We start from the raw sequence: 21043 nt of genomic DNA on the forward strand, positions 1-21043 counted from the left end.
ATTTAATTTATCTTAAATCATAAATTCCTTTGTCCTACTGAACGAAAAAAGAAAAATAAACTTATAATAGTGATCTCAAATTCAAGTTTACAAAAATTAAATGTAGCTGAAACTAAATGACCGTTTTGATGAATCCAAATGTTGCAACATTGAGATATTCATATAATTCAATTTAATATAATGTCCAATCTCAAACCAAGGAAATAGGCTATCAAGCTTTAAATAAATGATTTGAAGGTAAATTTGATAAAGAGGTATAGTAAATTTTCAAGTTAGAACAATTATTGACAAAAAATACCATGTGATGGCAGAGCAGTGGTGGATCACACCTGTACTCTTTACTACTCAGGAAGCTAAGATATGAGGACTGTGATTCAAAACCAACCTGAGCAATAAAGTCCTTGATATTCTTATGTCCAATTAAACAACAAAAAGCCAAAGTAGAACTGTGGATCAAATATTAAAGACTCAATCTTGTACAACAAAAAAAAGATAAGGCCCTGATTTCAAGCTTCATTTCTAGCATATGCCTAAAAAGAAAATCACGTTTTGTTCACGTCAGAGATATTACTATCTTTTGAAACTGAGCTAATGCTCAGTCCATGCTCAGAAAAAGTGACACTAAATGCTGATTTTTATACTTAATGGTGAAAAGTTAAAGCCATTTAGTCTAAAATCAAGAACGAGACAAGGATGCCCAGTCTCTTCACTCCTCTTTAATATAGTATTAGAATTCCTAGCCAGATCAATAAAGCAAACATAAAGGGGATCCAAATAGGGTATGAGGAAGTGAAACTGTCCCTCTTTGCAGATGGCATGATTCTGTATTTAAATAACCCTGTAGACTCTACTTCCATGTTGCTTGAGCTGATTTGGCAAAGTAGCAGGGTATAAAAGTCACCGTCAAAAATCAACTGCCTTCCTATATGCCAAAAACAAGAGGATCAAAGAAGCAATCAGGAAAGCAACTCCTTTTGCAATAGCCTCAAAGAAAATAAAGTAATTAGGAATTAACTAAGAATGTAAAGGACCATTATGATGAAAACTTTAAAATCCTGAAAAAGGAAATTAAAGCAAAATAGAGGAAGTGGAAAACCCCCCATGCTCCTGGACTGGAAGAATTAACATCATGAAAATGGCAATCCTGCCAAGAGCTATCTACAAATTCAACGCAATGCCAATCAATATACCAATATTATTCTTTAAGGAAATAGAAGAAGCAATCCAAAATTTCATATAGAATAATAAAAGACACTGTATAGCAAAAACAATTCTTAGCAGAAAGAATAGCACAAGGGGAATATCAATACCAAACTTTAGACTCTAATACAGAGCTATAATAATCAAAACAGCTTGGTACTGGCACAAGAACAGGCCTGAGGACCAATGGAATGGAACTAAGGTCCCAGAAATCAACCCACAGACCTATGGCCACTTAATCTCTGATAAAGGAGCCAAAAATAAATTGAATGGAAGAAAGACAGCCTCTTCTACAAGTGGTGCTGGCAGAACTGGTTAAGCACCTGCAGAAAACTAAAAGTTGGGACCTTCTACGTCACCCTGCACCAGGATTAATTCCAAATGGATCAAAGACTTTGAGGTAAAAGCAGATACACTGAAAACTTTACAAGAAGGAATAGGAGATACATTGTCTCCATGACACAGGTTAAAACTTTCTGAATAAAGACCCATAAACACAACAAATTAAAGAAAGTTTGGACAAACAGGACTGCATTAAACTGTAGAGCTTCTGTATGGCAAAGGACATAGCTAGCAAGTTAAATAGAAATTCCAGAGTGGGAGAAGATCTTCACTAGCTATACAAAAGACAGGGGCCTCATACCTAAAATATATCAATACCTCAAAAAATTGAATCACTCCAACACAAATCTTCAAAGAAACAACCATCCAATTAATAGATGGGCTAAAGACTTAAAGTGAGACTTCCATGAAGAGGAAATAAGAATAGCCTATAGACACATGAAGAAATGACTAATAGCTCCAGTCAGAAAAGAAATGCAAATCAAAACAACTCTAAGATTCTACCTCATTCCAGTTAGAATTGCCAGGATCAAGAAATCTAGTAACAACAGATGCTGGAGGGGATGTGGCCAAGAGAGATCACTACTACACTGTTGGTGGGAGTGTAAACTCGTCCAACCACTGTGGAAAGCAGTATGGTGATTCCTCAAAAGACTAAACATAGTGCTCCCCTATGACCCAGCAATTCCACTACTTCACATTTACCCAAAAATCCTGAAATAAGGACATACTAAAGCCACTAACACAACGATATTCATTGCAGCATTATTTACCATAGCAAAGATATGGAACCAACCCAGATTCCTCTCAGTAGATGATTGGACCAAGAAGATGGGGTGCTTATACACAATGGAATTCTATTCTGCCATCAGTAAGAATGACATTGCCCCATTTGGAAGGAAATGGAAAAACTTGGGGAAAAAAATAACATACTAAGTTAAAGTAAGCCAGACTCAATGGAACATAGGCTCAATGGTTTCCCTCATTTGTAATATTAGTACACACCTATGACTCTCCTAGCTGAGGATTACAATAGCACAAAATCTAAATACATAAGGTCATATAGGATGAGAGTAAATGAAAGGATCTCCAGGATATGGAAACAAGAGCTTTATCTTGTGTGATTGTTGTTCTTAATGTATTACGTTATTTCTCTTCTCTTTTGTTGCCTTCTGGTTAATCTCATATTGTTACTATATCTGACTTTGTTGCCTGGTATATTGTATATACCTTTGAAATAGGAAAGGGAAGTGTGAAAATAGGATGATTGGGAGGGGGTGAGGAGGGAAATGTGGACAAAAACATGAGAAGGGGTATCAATGTGTGATAGTGATGCATTTTCTACCTGGAGAATGTAACTGTAACCCCACTATACATTACTCTGACAGTAAAAAGTACTGATTTTACCAAGAATCAAAATGAACAATGAAAACAATTTTCATAAATTTAATTTTACACATCTAAGTTTTGTCAATTAAAGTTTTACTTTGTCTTCAGATATGGCACAGTCAAGATCTGAAACTAGTTCAGCTCTAAGAGTATTTTTTTTCTTTAAGCAAATAAATCAAATTTAAAGAAATCTGTTAATCAGTTCTTAACCAGCAAAGTAATGTTCTAGATCTAGATAGCTACACAGTCCAGTGAAAGATTCTATGTATTCCAAGCCAATCCTCAACCTTACAGAAACATCACAGAACAGAAGGAATGGAGCACAGATGATTCCTAACAGCAAATGCCTTTCTCAAGTAAAGAACACTCAGGATGAAGTTCTACATTCTTGTGGTTTCATGAGTCATGATCTTCTCCAGTTGGAATCCATTAATGGAGACCAATGGATGGTGTTTGTCTGATTTTCCTTTTAGATATCCTGAGCAATTGGTGTGGGAAACAGAAGAAAATCAAGGGAAGAAAAGCATTTTCCCAACTTTTTATTTGCATAACTCAGCACATCTCACCCATGTGTTTTGTCTCACACTTTTAAAAACCAAGAGATTGGAAAGATACTAACTAACAAAGGAATATGACCAGGAGGGAAAAATCAGTGAGATGTAACAGCTTATCTCCACACCTTATGTTACCAATTATCAGTGTTCTCGGTGGGTCATCTGGTGCTTTTTAATTTCTCATTCTGTAACCCTCCCTCATCCACTTGCCTTTCAAGCCATGTCCCCATAGGAAAAGCACAAAAGTTACTCAGGATAGAAGGTTTATGAAAGACAAGTAAGACAAAGTATACTGGGGGAACAGGAATTTAGAAAGGATCCCAAAAAGAATATCACACCAAAAAACCCATAAAACTTGTTTTGGTAACAGCCACTCACATTCTTTTAACAGACGTAAGCTGTCACTACGCATGATTACATGTGATTTCAAATCACCATTTGAAAATCTTATCCTGGGGGAAAAAGGTAGGCAAAGAGGAGCCCATCCTGCATGATGGGTTTTTTTTGTTTTTTTTTTTTTGTTTTTGCCAGTCCTGGGGCTTGAACTCAGGCCTTGAGCACTGTTCTTGGGCTTTCTCAAGGCTAGAGCTCTACCACTTGAGCCACAGCACCACTTCTGACTTTTTTCTATATATATATATGGTACCAAGGAATCAAACCCAGGTCTTTGTGCATGCTAGACAAGTATTCTACCACTAGGCCAAACTCCTGGCCTGCATGATATCATTTAATATTAAATGCATTTTAAAATATGTATCTTTGACTTTTTATCCCAGATATGGAAGATGGATTGACTTTTAGTATTATCACTCATTTCTTTCTACCTTTAATTATATCAACCTCTTGACAGATGTCTTGATAGATGTCTATAAATTGTTAACATCTTCTAAATCTATGGAATCCATTAGACCATATGTACAACTTTCCCATACAAACAATTTGCTAGGTTTGTTTGTGCAACCATAGGAGCCATAGCCAAATTAACCTTTCCATTTTCTAAAAATGTACATGGAGAACCTAGATTAAAATCCAGCCTTTTCTAAATCCATCTATTTAATTTTTAGGTTCTTTGACAAAACTGAAAACTCTTTCACACCACTTGAACTTCTTCAGATCACAAAGTTGCCCTGGATGCAAAACTAAGAAGTGAAGCAGGTGTTAGGAGATGGGAAGTTCTTCCCTTGGTAATTGGCTCTTAAATAAGAGTGTCACTATTAGGGCCGGGAGTTTGGCCTAGTGGTTAAAGTGCTTGCCTAGCATGCATGAAGACCCGGGTTCGATTCCACGGTACCACACATAGAAAAAAAGCCGGAAGTGGTGCTGAGGCTCAAGTGGTAGAACTCTAGCCTTGAGAAAGTCCAAGGACAGTGCTCAGGCCCTGAGCTCAAGCCCAGGACTGGCAAAAAAAAAAAAAAAAAAAAAAAGAGTGTCACTATTAATTATAATATGTCAGAATTCTTGGCCACATTTTAATAGTTAACAAAATGGAAAATATCTTAAATATAAAGGTTAACTGTATTTTTTTAAAAAATAACATCATTAACTAAAATTTTCTCATGAGCCTGACATAGGGTTAAGTTGCTGATGTGGTCTATATAATAGCCTTTATTATTCTTTGAGTTCAAATTTGTGAATAACTTTTTTCTTTTCTTTTTTGTTTTTTGACTAGTCCTGGGTCTTGAACTCAAGACCTGGGCACTGTCTTGAGCTTTCTCAAAGATAGCACTCTATGACTTGAGCCACAGCATCACTTCTGGCTTTTTCTGTGTATGTGGTACCAAGGAATCAAACCCAGGGCTTTGTGTGTGCTAGGCAAGCACTCTCCCACTAGGCCACACTCCCAGGGCAATAACTTTTACACTGATAAAAGTACCTCATGGCTGGGAGCATGGTCTAGTAGCACGAAGCCCTGGGTTTGATTCCTCAGTACCACATATTCAGAAAAAGGAAGAAATGGTGCTGTGGCTCAACTGGTAGAACACTAGCCATGAGAAAGCCCAAGGACAGTGCCCAGACCCTGAATTCAAGCCCCAGAAATAGAAAACAAAACATGTACCCCACATGGAGCATATTAAATAAAAATGACTTGAACTCACTAACTATGTTGAAAATGAGCTATATAACTTCTGGGTGGAGACAGGAGGGAAAATTGGAGAGAGACCAAAGGGACGGGTGACATTGTCCAAAAAGATATGCAGTCATTTGCTGACTTATGAAACTGTAACCCCTCTATACCACAACTTCATGATAACAAAAAAAAATTAAGTAACAGAAGAGATAGAAAATAATCACTTGAAAGTGTCAGGTTTATTTTCTTTAAGTGTGAAGGTTTTTTTTTCCTTTGTTTTTCTCTTTTCTCATCCTTTACAATATTGTACAATAATACATTTTCTTATTTCCTAATCCAGGAGCACATGACAAAAGTATGACATATACTTGCTTCTAAAATATAAAATAATCTCATGAAATGAACCCTATTTCCCTTGCTTAACTCTTGAAATCCCCAAACTTTTGTTATGATTAATAAAAAGTATTCATATTTTTAACCAAATGTGTTCTGCCTCAAACTGAAATTCCACCCAGTAATCACAGTTGTCATTCTGTGCCAATGAAAAATAGCAGCACCTACCCCTCCCACCCCATTTCATGAAGGATGAGGGTGGCAGCCAGAGGCCAACCACAAGACTGAAATGAATATTCTAGCACAATTGTAAATATATGACATCACTATTAGACAGCTAATTCTAAAGCATTCTTATAATTACTAATTTAATGGAATACAACATAAATCTTCCTGCCTAACATCTCTGCCATCCATCTCTATCTCAGAATTCTTCATATGTATACTTACAGACATAAAATGCATAATGCTGTTACTTCTAATATTTATAATACTAATGCATAATTCTGTTACTATTTATGGTGATAGTTATATTTACATTGCTAAGTACTAACTAAGCATTTCATCAACATATTTTCAGGTAACCCTCATAAGTAGTGAGTAAGGTTTAAACTCTATTTCAAAGGCCAGTTAGACCTCAGCTTAGGGAATTCGTGTGTAGCTTCTGCTTGTAATCCCTGCTACTGGGGAAACAGATATTGGAAAGATGGTCATTCAAGATCAGCCATAGGAAAACTTGCAAAACTGTACTTGAAAAATAGCTAAAGAAAAGAAGAGCTAGAATTGTGGCTCAAATGATAGAGCTTGCCTAACAACCAAGAGGGCCTGAGTTCAAAGCAAGAATGTCAGGAAGAAGAAAGGAAGGAAGGAAGAGAGGGAGGGAGGGAGGGAGGGAGGGAGGGAGGGAGGGAGGGAGGGAGGGAGGGAGGGAGGGAAGGAGACTAAACTTTGAACATCCATTAGCTGAGATAAATGGACAAGAACAATCCCTCATGTCTCTGTAAAATACGAGAGCTCTACAGGCTCCTCCCTACCAGGCTGAGTGCTCCCCTGAGGAAAGCGTCTGTGACAACTATAATCACACCCATGCCTGTTATTACCATGCCTAGCAGTGAGCAAGACTAAATAACTCCTCATTATATTCATCCTCCAGGACTCAATGTCAGTTCCCTGAAGTCATACTCTGAAAGCCAAGACTGAAGCAATCACAATGAAATATTGGTGCTATTCCTCATGGGGTATTAAGTTATCTGCTTTTTCCTGAGGGCATGGAGCAAAGTATTATGTAAGAGCAATGTTCAAAATGGTTGCAGGGTAACACTGAGACTAAAGTTCTGCAAATAACTGAGCTGGAACATCAAAACACCTTCCTAAATGGGCCTGGCTTGAGCTCTTGTGCAATATCATTCTGGAAGGCAAGTGACTGGCTAGGATTCTTTGGTTAAGCAGAATACAATCCTGCTAATTTCATACTCATTCCCGAAACTCAGGCTCAATTTTCAGGAAAGGTTAAGAAACCTGGCAGATGTTACACACCAACTTTCACACACACACACAAAGTGCATATGCTGAAGTACGATCATTCAGTTCCTCAAAACATGACTTGTCTGTCCAGAGAGACAGACTCTTTAAGGAGGTAATTAAAGTTAAGTGACATCAGTGGAATGGCCTCTAATCCTGTAATTGGTGTCCTTACAAGAAGAAGACATGAGGAAAAATAAAACCGTGTGACAATACTTGAAGAGCCAGCACGAATCAAGGAGAGAAGCCTTAAGCAGCAACCTATCCTATCTCACCTTCATCCTTGACCTTGACCAGCCAAACTTTTGAAGAAACGTTTTATTGCTTCTATAGTTGAAGCCACTACATCTGATTGATAAATGGTAATAGCAATTATTAAGCCATATGAACTTTAATATTTGATTGTCTTTGGTGCTTCCTAATGGCTACTCCATGAGGTATCAGTGGATCATGTCTGTAATACTAGTTCCCAAGAAGGGTGAGACCTGAGGATCCAAGTTCGAAGCCAGCCTGGGCAGAAAATTTTACCTCCACTTAACCAGCAAAAGTGTTTGACTGGAAAGTGGATCCAGTAGTATAGCACCAGTTGTGAGTGCAAAAGATGAACAAGAATGCTAAGCCCTGAGTTCAAGGAGGGAGGGGGACATTTGATTGGCTCTCCTAGAATTAACATGGGCACAGCAACACATAAGCTTCTGAGCAATGGGTTAAATATAAAGTCTTTCCACAGATGAGTGGATTTGAAAACATCATTGATTAACATATAAGGAATCATATTCTACATGAGAAATTAAGATTCTCCTCCATGTAACACCATGAGTGAATCTGGAGGACACACATTGAATCCAATAAGCCAAGCACAATTGCAAATAGCCCATTACCTCACATGCATGTGAACTTTTACAAAGCTGACTTCAAAGAAGTAGTAAACAAAATGGTAGAAGTTAGATTTGCCAGGGTTAGAAGGGGTAGGATGAGGTTATAGAATTTTAGTGAAAAAGGATAATTCAACTGGGCATCACTGCCCTATAATCATCGCTATTCAGGAGGCTGAGATCTGAGGATCATAGTTCAAAGCCAGCCCAGACACAAAAGTCCATGAGACACTTATCTCCAATTAACCATCAGAAAACTGTAAATGCCTCAAGTGGTAGAGGGCTAGCCTTGAGCTGAAGAGCTCAGGGACAATGCCCAGGCCTAGAATCCAAGCCCCATAACTGACTAAAGGGAAAAAAAAATAAAAGAGGATAAATCAAGCTCAAGAGATTCATCTCATGGTGGCTAGAGTTAACAACAATGTATTATAGTCTTGAAAAGTGTTCAAAAATAGATTTTAAATGTTCTCACTATGAAAAACTGAGGGAATTGTGTAAGATAACAAATATGATCTGACTATGTAAGATAGCAATTATGTAATATAATACATGTGATAATTAACTCTATTTAGCAATTTCATAATATATACATTTTCAAAGTACTATGTTGTATATAAGTTTGCATTTGTTAACTGATTTTAAATATAATGTTTAATATAAATACAGACTATAGTCCCTGTTTTAGTCACTAACTAGCAAATTATATACTAATTCAGTCACTCAGCTGCAAAGCAAAAAGCTGAAAAATATTTCTTCCACAGAATTAGTGAATAAACAAATGAATGAATCAGTACACAGCTCTCAGTCTAATATACTATCTAACCGGACTCACTGACACAATCCGCTGTTTATATTAATATTATCCAGACCAAAATATAGGAGGTACATTTGAAAATATCTAAAATTCATTCCAACTTCCAACTAGTCAGTAGGAATATAACAGAGATGTTAAGTATTAAACCCTAGAACTTTGAGCTAGCAGATGAGTAATAAATAAACTAAAACCATATCATTTCAATCTGAAGAATATAATGTAACCCTTCTATTAATTACAATAAAAAATAAAAATAAAAATAAACCATACTATATCTTCTAAATTCCTTAACAACTTAGCTAACAATTATTAAAAAGGGAAGTGGGGCTGCGGCTTAAGGGGTAGGGCAGTAGCCTTGAGCTGAAGAGCTCAGGGACAACACCCAGGCCCAGAGTTCAAGTCCCATGACAAACAAACAAACAAAACAAACAAAAATAAACTTTTCATTATGAGAGGCCAGGAGTGTGGCCTAGTGGTAGAGTGCTTGCCTAGCATGCATGAAGACCCAGATTCAATTCCTCAGTACCACGTAGCAGAAAAGGCCAGAAGTGGTGCTGTGGCTCAAGTGGTAGAGCATTAGCCTTGAGGAATGCCAAGGGACAGTACTCAGGCCCTGAGTCCAAGCTCCAGGACTGGCAAAAAATATATATGTATAATATATTATATATATATATACATTAGAAAAAACTATTCTATTTGAAATAGAGTTAGTTTATTTTGAGCATAAGTCAATGATTTTCTTAATTGCTAGACCTTTCAAAAAAATCTTTTCACATAAAATAAAAATAAATCTTAACATGTGGACCACACAGAGTGGAACTAGTTTAATGTACTTTTCCTCATGTTTCTGGTTCTTCATTTTGGAGGCTGATATTGGATGAAGAGAACCAACAGATCAACTAAGGAAAAGAAAATCTACTCATTCAGTGGGTATAGTTAACAAGTCTCTCAAGTTTATTTTTCTATTTTGGAAAATGTAAATAGATCAAAACTCCTTATTCTAAAACTGTGTATTGCTATCTCTTGTAAAAGGATGAAGAATTAAATGATTTCATCAAAGTAATGTCAAGTTAGCTGTCAGTAAACAGGAAAAAAACTTAATTAGCTGAATGTTAAGAAGAAAAACAAAAAATAACACTTTGCTAAAAATAACACCCACATTAAAACAACAATGCATGCCTGTATAATTATAGTTAGTGACCTTTATACTCTGTATAATAAAAAGAAAGAGTTAATAGTTAAGTCCTCTTTGAAATTCACAAGAAGCATATATTCAAGATCAAAGATGCCCAGGCTAGCTGAGAAACTAAAACTGACTTAAAATCCTAGGTCCATTCATCCAGAGACCAAATTCTGACCATAAACAGTTCAAATGACATCAGACTTCTGTCTCTGTAAAATGTTATGGTGAAATGCCTATGACTTATGAACGCATAACTAGATTTATTAATGTTTCTAATGGGTACTGATTAATAAGAGACATCAAATTTAGAAGAACCTAACTGCTTGCAACTTTCTTCCAAATAACAAGTATCTCAATAATAGTTTCCACATTACCCTGAAAATAAAAATAAATTTCTATTCATTGCAGCACTATTTGCCATAGTGAAGATATGGAACCAACCCAGATGCCCCTCAGTAGATGAATGGATCAACAAGATGTGGTATTTATACACAATGGAATTCTATGCTGCCATCAAAGAGTGGCATCACCCCATTTGTAAGGAAATGGAAGGAATAGAAAAATAGCATATTAAGTGAAGTAAGCCAGACCCAAAGGAACATAGGCTCAATGGTTTCCCTCATTTGTAATAATTAGCACACATCTAGGACTCTCCTAGAGGAGGATTACAATAGCTCAAAACTTAGGTACATAAGGTCATCTAGGATGAGACTAAATGAAAGGATCTCTAAGATATGGAAACAAGAGCTTTATCTTGTGTGATTGTTGTTCTTAATGTATTATGTTATTTCTCTTTTTTGTTGCCCTTATGGTCAATCTCATATTGTTACTGTATCTGACTTTGTTATCTGGTCTATTGTATATATGTTTATTTGTTTATTTAAAATAGGAAAGGAAAGAGGGGGAAACAAGATGATTAGGTGTGGGGGGGGAGGGAAATGGGGACAAAATCATGAGAAGGGATATCAATGTGTGATAAGTAATGCCTTTTCTACCTGGAGAATGGAACTGTAATCCCTCTATATATTACCCGACAACAAAAATAAAATAGAAAAGATAAAATTAAAAATAAATAAAAATAATAGTTTCCACAGGAAAATATAATCACACCAATGCAACAAATCTAATACAGTTCATGAGAAAAGGTGAAGAAGAAGGCGGAGGAGAAGGAGGAGGAGGAGGAGGAAGGGGAGATGGGAGAAAGAGGAAGAAGAGGAAGAAGACAAGGAGGAACAGGAGGAGAAATGAGGAGGAGGAGGAATGAGGAGGAGGAAAAATGAGGAGGAGGAGAAAGAAAAAGGAGAAGAAAGAAGAGAAGGGGAAAGGAAGAGGGTAGGAGAAGAAAAAAGGGAAAAAGAAACAAAAGAAAAAGAATTCTCATCATGAGAAAAAAAATAGGTTGAAATTTTAAATGTTAGACACCAGAATTAGTTTGGGGAGAAAAAAAGGGATAAAATGAAGACATTGAATCAAGTACTATAAATATATTCTCTTCCTATGTTAAAATGCTTCTGTTAAATATCCTCTTATTTAAATGTCAAAATACATCTCAAAATGGACAATCATAACAATGAGGATTTCCTAAGTGGGACTTAGAATTAAACTGCCTAAATACTTTTCTTCTTTTTCAATGATGGAGACAAAGGTTCTCATTCATGCCAGTGAAATGCTTTACCACCCAGTTATACTCCTAGCTCATTACCTCAATTTGTTTTTGAAGGGCATTAAATTTCTCTGGGTTGCTTATAACACAATTATGGTTCCCATCAAAGTAGCTGTATCTTCCATCCCTAAAAATGTAAATTAATCAAAACAGATTTCATCCAAAATAACAAAAGAGATCCTTTATTTAAAAGATTGTTACGGGAGCTGGGTGTGGTGGCTCACACCGATAATCCTAGCTACTCAGGAGGCTGAGATCTGAGGATCACAGTTCAATGCCAGACGTGAATCTCATCTCCAATTAACCACTAGAAAACCAGAAATGGCATTGTGGCTCCAGGGGTAGGGTGGTAGCCTTGAGCTGAAGACCCAGGCCCAGAGTTCAAGTACCATGTCATGGGAGAGTAGATGAGATTATTGTGTATATTTGTTTGTTTGAGTGTATATTTTGACTTTCCCTCAGGACTTCGTCCTCTTAGTCAATTTTAAAAGGCTACAAAAGTCACAACACAGTATAAACAAACATATTTGAAATGTACAATGTGATTAGTACATTAACCTAGATATAAACCAGCCATGATAGCACTGCCTTCTTGCCTGTAAAAGCCCAGGAACAATCATGAGAAAAACATATTCATCCTTTACTTAATATTCTGCCACTACGAAATTATTTTCCCTGCAAATAATTGTATGTAATTAAATTGTAATTTGAACCCCCATTCTAGTATAAATCAGGTAGAATGAAAAGTGGACATTCGTTCCAGTATTGAGTACTAAATATGTTCCCCTCAATTTCAAAAGTTTCTGCCAACAGAAAGCTCAATAGATGTGCAGAAGAAGTCTGAGCAATGCTTATAGTTTATGCCAGTTAATTAGAGCACATAACTTCTCATCCAATATCTGGAGGAAGAGGATAATTACCAATAACCAGCTGTGTTTTTTTTATTAGTTTGGCTCATTGACTAGTTATCCCTTTTAAGGCACATTAAGAAGTTCATATGGCAATCAAACATTAGATTTTCCCTCTAAAATATCTGTAAACAATCCAAACTGGAAATCACTAGATACACATGGCCATTCACCATACAAAATATATCTATGATTATTAAGAGACATACATTTTAGGTTTATCAAGTGTGTGTGTGTGTGTGTGTGTGTGTGTGTGTGTGTGTGTGTGTGTGTATTGTAGTATGCTTTGAACTCAGGGCCTGGGGCATGCTAGGCTGATAGTCTACCATTTGAGGCATTTGTTTAACCCTATTTAATTTTGCTTGTTACTTTACTAGTGAATTCATTTAGCAGGGCTGGCCTTGAACTATTCCTACAGATCTCAGCCTACTGAGGAGGTAGGATTACCAACATGAGCCACAAGTGGCCAGCTACTTTTAATTGCATTTTTGTTATTTTGTTTTGTTTTGTTGCCATAATTGTTCAGAATGGCCTGAAACTCTTGAGCTTAAAAGATCCTCCTGCCTCAGCATCCCTTGCAGCCAGGTCTACAAAGGTACACTACCACATGGGACTCCTAATTTAAATTTCAAAGGTATTATTAGATAATCTTGAAGCACCTTTGGAAAAATGGGTATGTGGAACTATGTTTTTGCTTACAAAGTTACAAAATGTAACAGATTGGGTATTTCTGCTAAAAAAGTGAGTGAACTGTAATATGCATAAGCATTAAATGTATATTGTATTTCAAATATTAGCTTAAAATAATAATGTAAAATACACTTAAAAATAATGATTATATGTCAAAATATTTGGATATATTAGCTTAATTAATTTTCACTTAATGCCTCTCGATTCTTTTTACTTTTTGTTTTACATTATATTTTGGGGGGTTTTTTGGGGGGTTGGGTTTTGGGTTTTTTGCCAGTCGTGGACTTAGGCTCAGGGTCAGAGCACTGTCCTTGGGCTTTCTCAAGGCTAGCACTCTACTGCTTGAGCCATGGCACCATTTCTGTTTTTTTCTATGTATGTGGTACCAAGGAATTGAACCTGGGTCTTTGTGCATGCTAGGCAAGCACTTTACCACTAGGCCAAACTCCTGGCCCCCTGTTTTTTATTTTCTATTTCATTTGGATGGCACAAGGACTAAAACTCAGAGCCTCAAACTTGATGGCTTGCTTGCTCAGTGCTCTACCATATAGCCATGCCTCCTGCATGGATTTTCAATAGTTATTTTGGAGATTGAGTTTTATAGCCTTTTATGTCCAGCTTAACTTCAAAGCTCAGTGCTCCAGATCTTATCATCATGTGTAGCTAGGGTGATAGGTCACCAGAGTCCAGCTCTTGCTTTACATTTCTGTATAGTAACCATGGTAAGAGATGAGATGTGAGGATTAGGATTCAAAGCCAGCCTGGCCAAGAAAGACAGTGAGACAAATGACTCCAATTAACCAGTAAAAAGACAGAAGTAGAGCTGTGGGGGCTGGGGTCAAGGCCTAGTGGTAGAGTGCTTGTCTGGCATGCCTGAAGCCCCTGGGTTCATTCCTCGGTACCACAAACACAAAAAAGCTAGATGTGGTGCTCTGGCTCAAGTGGTAGAGCGCTAGCCTTGCGAAAGCCCAAGGTCAGTGCCGAGACCTGTAGTGCAAGCCCCAGTATCAATACTAAAGAAAAAGACTCTAGGGATCCTTCTAGCCATAATTAAGGATAGGTTCAACAGGTGAATGACAGCAACCTTTATATCTAATGGTCTTACCCAAAGTCCAAAAATGAATTTCCATTTATATTCAAAATGGTACGATCAGACTGACTTCCAAAACCGTCATGATTTTTATGACCCTAAAACTCATTTAAAATCTACTTCTAACTTAGGATTTTTATATGTCTGTAACTTGAAAATCATGACAAGTTCTTATTCTATGCAACTACGCTACAATCAGTATAAGTTTAGGAAAGGTAAACCTAAAACAAATGACATTATATATCCCTCCTTAAAGCCAATAGGAAACCTATGGGAAGCATTCTTTTATCGTTATCATGTGTCATTAGTATTTATTGAAATACCTATGTCACACTTGTTCAGATGCACAAATAACCAGAAAATCCATGACCAAATTCCTGGAAAGCAAGAAGTTTAGAATATCTTTTCAAAGTGAAGTAAAGAAGAAAAACCAGTCCTCTCTACAAGGAGACTTGTTAAAAAAAAAAAAAAACTGTTGAATACAAGGAGGCAAGGGCTTGGCAGGAAAGGAGATTTCAGTCCAACCCAGGAATAAAGTTCAACTGATTCTGTCTTAATTAATGGCTGGACACAGGCACATGCTTGTTATCCTCTGTGACTTAAGGAAGCACAAGTAGGAAGATTAAAGTATCCGCTGATATGAGTATAGAATGAGATTCTACCTCACAAATAATGACAAAATAAGGTCTGGAGGCATGGCTCAAATGTAGAGAACCTGTTTAGCAAGCACTGTGGTACCATTTATGGCGTCCAGTACCATCAGAACCACTTTGGAATCTTGACTGTCTAGCTTGCAAGTCCATTCACTATGAATAGTCCTACATTTTCTTAGTAGAAAGTAACTTTGGAAGGCCAGCCTCTTGGTCAGTCTACTTGTTTCCCATTCTACTATTGTCCATCTAGTTAACTCTTCTGTCATTTGTGTACACATGTGTACATATGACTATGTGGAATCTTAATATTACCTAATTTGTTATTGAGGTCAAACTACCCTTCATACAAAATAACTTGTTAGTTTCCATCATAACTTTGTATAAATAAAATAATTATCAACTAGGTGCCTGTGGCTTACACCAGTAATCCTAGCTACTGAGGAGGCTGAGATCTGAGGATCTCAGTTTGAAACTAGCCTGGGCAGAAAAGTCCATGAGACTCTTATCTCTAATTAACCACCAGAAAGCTAGAAGTGGAGCTATAATTCAAGTGGTACTATACTAGCCTTGAGCAAAAGAGTTCAGTAACAGTGACCAGCCTCTGAGTTCAAACCCCAGAACTGGCACCAAAAAGAAAAATATATTTTTTTTACATTGTATTGTGTGACAGAGCTAAAATCCAATGTTTAAAATGTTTACTTACAGCTTACTACACTATTGCAATAACTTTCATTTTAAAGTAATGCAAACACCTCTTAATCCTGAACACATTTTGCCACTATAATTTCCAAAAATTTTCTTCAAGTTATCCATCAGTCTGTGTAATAAATCAGATATGAAATAACTCAAAAAAATCCCTCACCAAAAGTCCTTGACCTGTAATAACCTATCAGGATTAGCTGTCTAATTCTGATTTTTTTTTTTTAATGGTGGGTCATGCGGCTTGAACTCGGACTGAGCACTGTCCCTGAGCTCCTCAGCTCAAAGCTATCACCCTACCCTTGAGCCAAGGCCCACTTCCCATTTTCTAGAGGTTAATTAGAGATAAGAGTCTCAGGTCCTTTGGTACCTGGGCTAGCTTTGAACCTTGATCCTCAGATGTCAGCCTCCTGTGTAGCTAGGATTAGAGGTGTGAGCCACCATGCCCAGCTCCCTGATTTTGGTTTTTGGATTTTTTTTTTTAATTCTTAAACTGCTTGACCACCTACCTACATGTGGTGTTTTCCTGGTGAGCAGGATCACCTATGTGTGGGACTCTCCTTTGAAAGCTCAGCCCCACGGAAGGTCAGGGCTGCTCTCTATCAGCCCGAAGGTGGGGAGTAGCCTCTGTGCTGCTATTAAACTGACTCCTAGCTCCATTTGCTGAGTGCTGATGACTCTATCGTGGGGGGTTTGGGGGCCCCCAAATGGATGGGATATTCCAGAACTTATTAGCTCTCACTAAATGTGAATTTCTAGGAAACAAGAGTGCTAGATTAGCAGATCTTATGAGTTAATTGGGGAAAGTTTTCTTAACCTGATTTGCAAATTACAATTGACTTGTTGGTTTTTCCATTCAATTTTAAGCAGCCTGAGGACAGGGGAGATATTACTCTGTATGATTTTACACTGATAAAATGATTTATTGAAGTTTATACATATGATATGCCAGGGACATTACAACTATACTGCTTTGGTAGGCTTAGGTTTCATAATAGCCTAAATAGCTTTAGGAAGGAAGGAAGGAAGGAAGGAAGGAAGGAAGGAAGGAAGGAAGGAAGGAAGGAAGGCAGGCAGGCAGGAAGGAAGGCAGAAAGGAAGGAAGGAAGAAAGGAAGGAAGGAAGGAAGGAAGGAAGGAAGGAAGGAAGGAAGGAAGGAAGGAAAGGAGGGAGGGAGGGAGGGAGGGAGAGAGGAAGGGAGGGAGGGAGGGAGGGAAGGAAAAGATGTGTGATTTCCAAATACCCAATACATGTGTTTTCCCCCCTCTGTCTAGTAACTATAAATACAGATGGTAAGCTTTAAAGAGATAGAGCAACCAATTGGTAGTGAAAATAGTACTTCACTGCATAAATGTTAACTAATTAACTCAGTTGCAACTTATTTCAGGCTTAATATGGGCCACTCACTACTCATGGTGCTGAGTTTCAAAGATGTCTGTACTGTCTCTATAAGGGATAAGAGGGAAGGATGGTTACAATGACTTCAATTGATTCAATTGTAGTCACCAATCTATGAAAAGCAAAGTCTTTGGAATGTGTTTTCCTCCCTAGTGAGGACAAATCTATTTGCTCAGGTATCCTAACATTTCACAAAATGTTTTATATTTTTTTTGCTTGCTGCTTGGAAAATTCAATTTCCTCTACAAAGTGGGATATCCTCAGAAACACTGTCATGAGGTGAGAATAAGAAAACTTTACAATAAGGAATAGAAGATACACTAGTCTCCTTGGCATAGGACGAAACTTTCTTAATAAAGACCCAGAAACACAACAAATTAAAGAAAGTTTGGACAAATAGGACTGCATTAAACTGCAGAGCTTCTGTATGGCAAAGAACATAACTAGCAAGTTAAACAGAAAATTCACAGAGTGGGAGAAGATCTTCACTAACCATACAACAGACAAACGCCTCATATTTAAAAATATATCTACAGCTAAAACAATTGAATCCCTCCAAAACAAATCTTCAAAGAAACAACCATCCCATTAAAAAAGGGCCAAAGACTTAAGGAGAGATTTCTCTGAAGAGGAAATAAAAATGGCCTATAGACACATGAAGAAATGACTAATATCTCTGGTCAGAAAAGAAATGCAAATCAAAACAACTTTGAGATTCCACCTCACTCCAGTTAGAATAGCCAGGATCAAGAAATCTAATAACAACAGATGCTGGAGGGGATGTGGCCAAGAGAGATCACTACTACACTGTTGGTGGGAGTGTAAACTCATCCAACCACTGTGGAAAGCAGTATGGTGATTCCTCAAAAGACTAAACATAGTGCTCCCCTATGACCCAGCAATTCCACTACTTCACAGTTACCCAAAAATCCTGAAATAAGGACATACTAAAGCCACTAGCACAACAATGTTCATTGCAGCATTATTTACCATAGAGAAGATATGGAACTAATGCAGATTCCCCTCAGTAGATAACTGGATCAAGAAGATGTGGTGCTTATACACAATGGAATTCTATGCTGCCATCAGTAAGAATGATATTGCCCCATTTAGAAGGAAATGGAAAGACTTGGGGGAAAAAAAAAACCATACTATGTGAGGTAAGCCAGACCATAGGTTTCCCTCATTTGTAATAATTAGTACATACCCAGGACTCTCCTATCTGAGGATTACAATGGCACAAAAAAAGGTCATATAGGATGAGACTAAATGAAAGGATCCCTAGGATATGGAAACAAGAGCTCTATCTTGTGTGATTGTTGTTCTTAATGTACTATGTTATTTCTCTTCTCTTTTGTTACCCTTTGGTTAATCTCATATTGTTACTATATCTGACTGTGTTACCTGGTACAATGTATATACGTTTGATTATTTGAAATAGGAAAGGGAAGGGGAGAAACAAGATGATTGGGAGGGGATGGGGGGGAATTGGGAGAAAACATGAGAAGCAATATCAATGTGTGAGAAGTAATGAACCTGCTATGTGGAGAATGTAACTGTAACCCTTCTATACATTACAATAAAAATTTAAGAAAAACACAGAAAGGAAGAAACAGGATAGAGAAAAGAGATTACAACGTGAACTATAGGAGTGAAGTTTTGCATAGTATCAATTATTCTCAAATCAGAACATTAGAAACAAAATTAGCCACTAATCTAGACAAGCAACTGAGAATCACCCCAAGCAAATTACCCTGTGAGTCCAGGTCTATGTATTCATGAAAACCGGAACAGTGAGTGAAAAGAGAACTTTGCAGACATATGCGAAAATCTTGGCAGCACACCGAAGGGCTTGGCAGTGCCCACTAAAAGCCTTCATCTGCTGTCCTCCTGAGAGAAATACTTCTGGGTACTCTGCATCTCCCCAAAAGTAGCAACATTTTTCAGGTACTGCATACCCTCACTCTGGCAGAAATGACCTCTAGCAGCTGAGATCTAAGGATTGAGGTTCAAAGCCGGACCACTGCAGTCCATGAGACTCTCCTCTTCAATTAACCAGCAAAATACCGGAAGTCAAATTGGCTCAAGTAGTAGAGAACCAGCCTTCAGGGAATAAAGCTAAGGGACAGTATCCAGACCCTGACTTCAATCACTGGTCCTGGGACAGACATACGGACAGGGAGATAAAGAGAGACAGCTAGAAATTACCTTTGGTTCTTAGAAGCAAGAGAGGTGTAAAAATGTTTCATCAAGACAACTGGACCCCTTTTGAGACCAACCAATGTGTCTTGGTTGCATAGCATAACTAAGTCTTTCTTCCTCCCACCCATTCCACCGAATCACCTAGTTCACTTACGCCCAGCATCTGGTGGAGATAGTGATACTCTGGCCCTTGGTTGTACAGCAGGAAGGTTTTCCAGAAGATCAAGACATTCAAGGACAGCCAGATGAGCTGAGGCAGACAAAAAAAAAGGAGAAAATTCAGTTTTACATAGAGAAATCACCTGATGGGTACAACCACAAGGCAGTCTTTTTTGGACTTGGTGTTTTACAAAGCAATCCCCATTAGCAACTGCGAAAGAGCCTTCTCAGAAAGCAGAGAACCTGAGAGAGGAAGACTCCCTGGCCTGACCCAGCCTTTCCGGAATGATGCCTTGGGGTGCAAACAGGTGAATCAAGTGCTTTCAGCAGCACAAAGCAAGTCTAAACAGAAAGGAGAGGCATCACCTTTGTCCAATGCAGAAGGGGAGAAGAGCAAAGCAAGCAACCAGGTCTAAAGAGTCAAGAGGAAAACAGTTCCCCAAAGTAAGCCCCTCTCGCCGCCCCCCACCCCCACCCCCTGCACATCCGCCCTCTCGCCCCAGTGTGAAAAAGTTCCCAGGCGTGCAAGAGCAAGGAGTCTTGAGATTCAACCGCATGCCAAGTTTGTGCCTGGAGACCAAACTTCCAAAACCCAAGCTTCCCACCCCGCGAACCAGCAGAGAAGGAATCAGAGCTCGGCGGGGCCGACCCATGACACCCCTACCAGACAGAGGTGTTTCACCCCCTCGTTAGCCAGCCAGCTCTTCCAGGACACAGCCATGTCGCCCTTCCGCGGGGACGCCCGCGCTGCCTCCGACTGCGCCGTCGCTGCTGCCGCTGCGCCCCGGGGCCGGCGGGGACCGCGCTTCCAGCCCGCGGCCTGCGGGAGGGGCGGGGGGCCGGGTCAAAGACTGAGCGGCCGCGCCGGGGAGCCAGTGCAGAGAGCCGGGCGGGCGGGCCGGGCCGGGGCGGGCGGGTGAGCGGCCCCTCCTGCGCCGCGCGCTCCGAGCCACCCGGCCGCCTCCGCCCGCCCCGCCTCGCCGGCCCCTTTGTCTGAGGCAAGCCTGTGGTGGCTGTAATGGTTGTAGTTCGGGTGTCCAGCTCCCCACCGCCCCCCTCAAGATCGATCCGACGACCAGGTGACACACTCGGCGCCTTCCCCCGTCCCGCGCCCCGCGCGCACACACCCGGGGCTTTTCAACCCAGAGAGACTTGGTAAAGAAATTGGAGCCGGAAGTGGTCGTTTGTGGATTCGCGTCCCCCTTTTCCAGCCCCCCACCTCCGTCAGCTCCCAGTTCCCACCTCCAGACCCAAGCCTCCCCAGCCGGCCCCTCCGACGGCGCCCACCCCACCCACGCCAGC

At 38.9% G+C, this 21043-nt stretch overlaps 1 protein-coding gene across 1 annotated transcript in view; it reads right to left on the reverse strand.

Moving 5' to 3' along the window:
• Positions 1-20542, reverse strand: part of Nox4 (NADPH oxidase 4) — a 171519-nt gene extending 150977 nt beyond the window's left edge. The window contains exons 1-2 of the mRNA XM_090349138.1: positions 20406-20542; positions 19737-19832 (exon numbers count right to left, since the gene is read on the reverse strand). Coding sequence (XP_090205264.1) covers positions 19737-19832; positions 20406-20462 — 153 coding nt within the window. The 5' untranslated portion in view covers positions 20463-20542. The remainder of the gene's footprint in view (positions 1-19736; positions 19833-20405) is intronic.
• Positions 20543-21043: the final 501 nt, after the last annotated feature.

The sequence above is a fragment of the Megascapheus bottae genome, chromosome 16, assembly GCF_031878675.1.
Source record: "Megascapheus bottae isolate mThoBot1 chromosome 16, mThoBot2.hap1, whole genome shotgun sequence".
Classification (NCBI taxonomy): domain Eukaryota; kingdom Metazoa; phylum Chordata; class Mammalia; order Rodentia; family Geomyidae; genus Megascapheus; species Megascapheus bottae.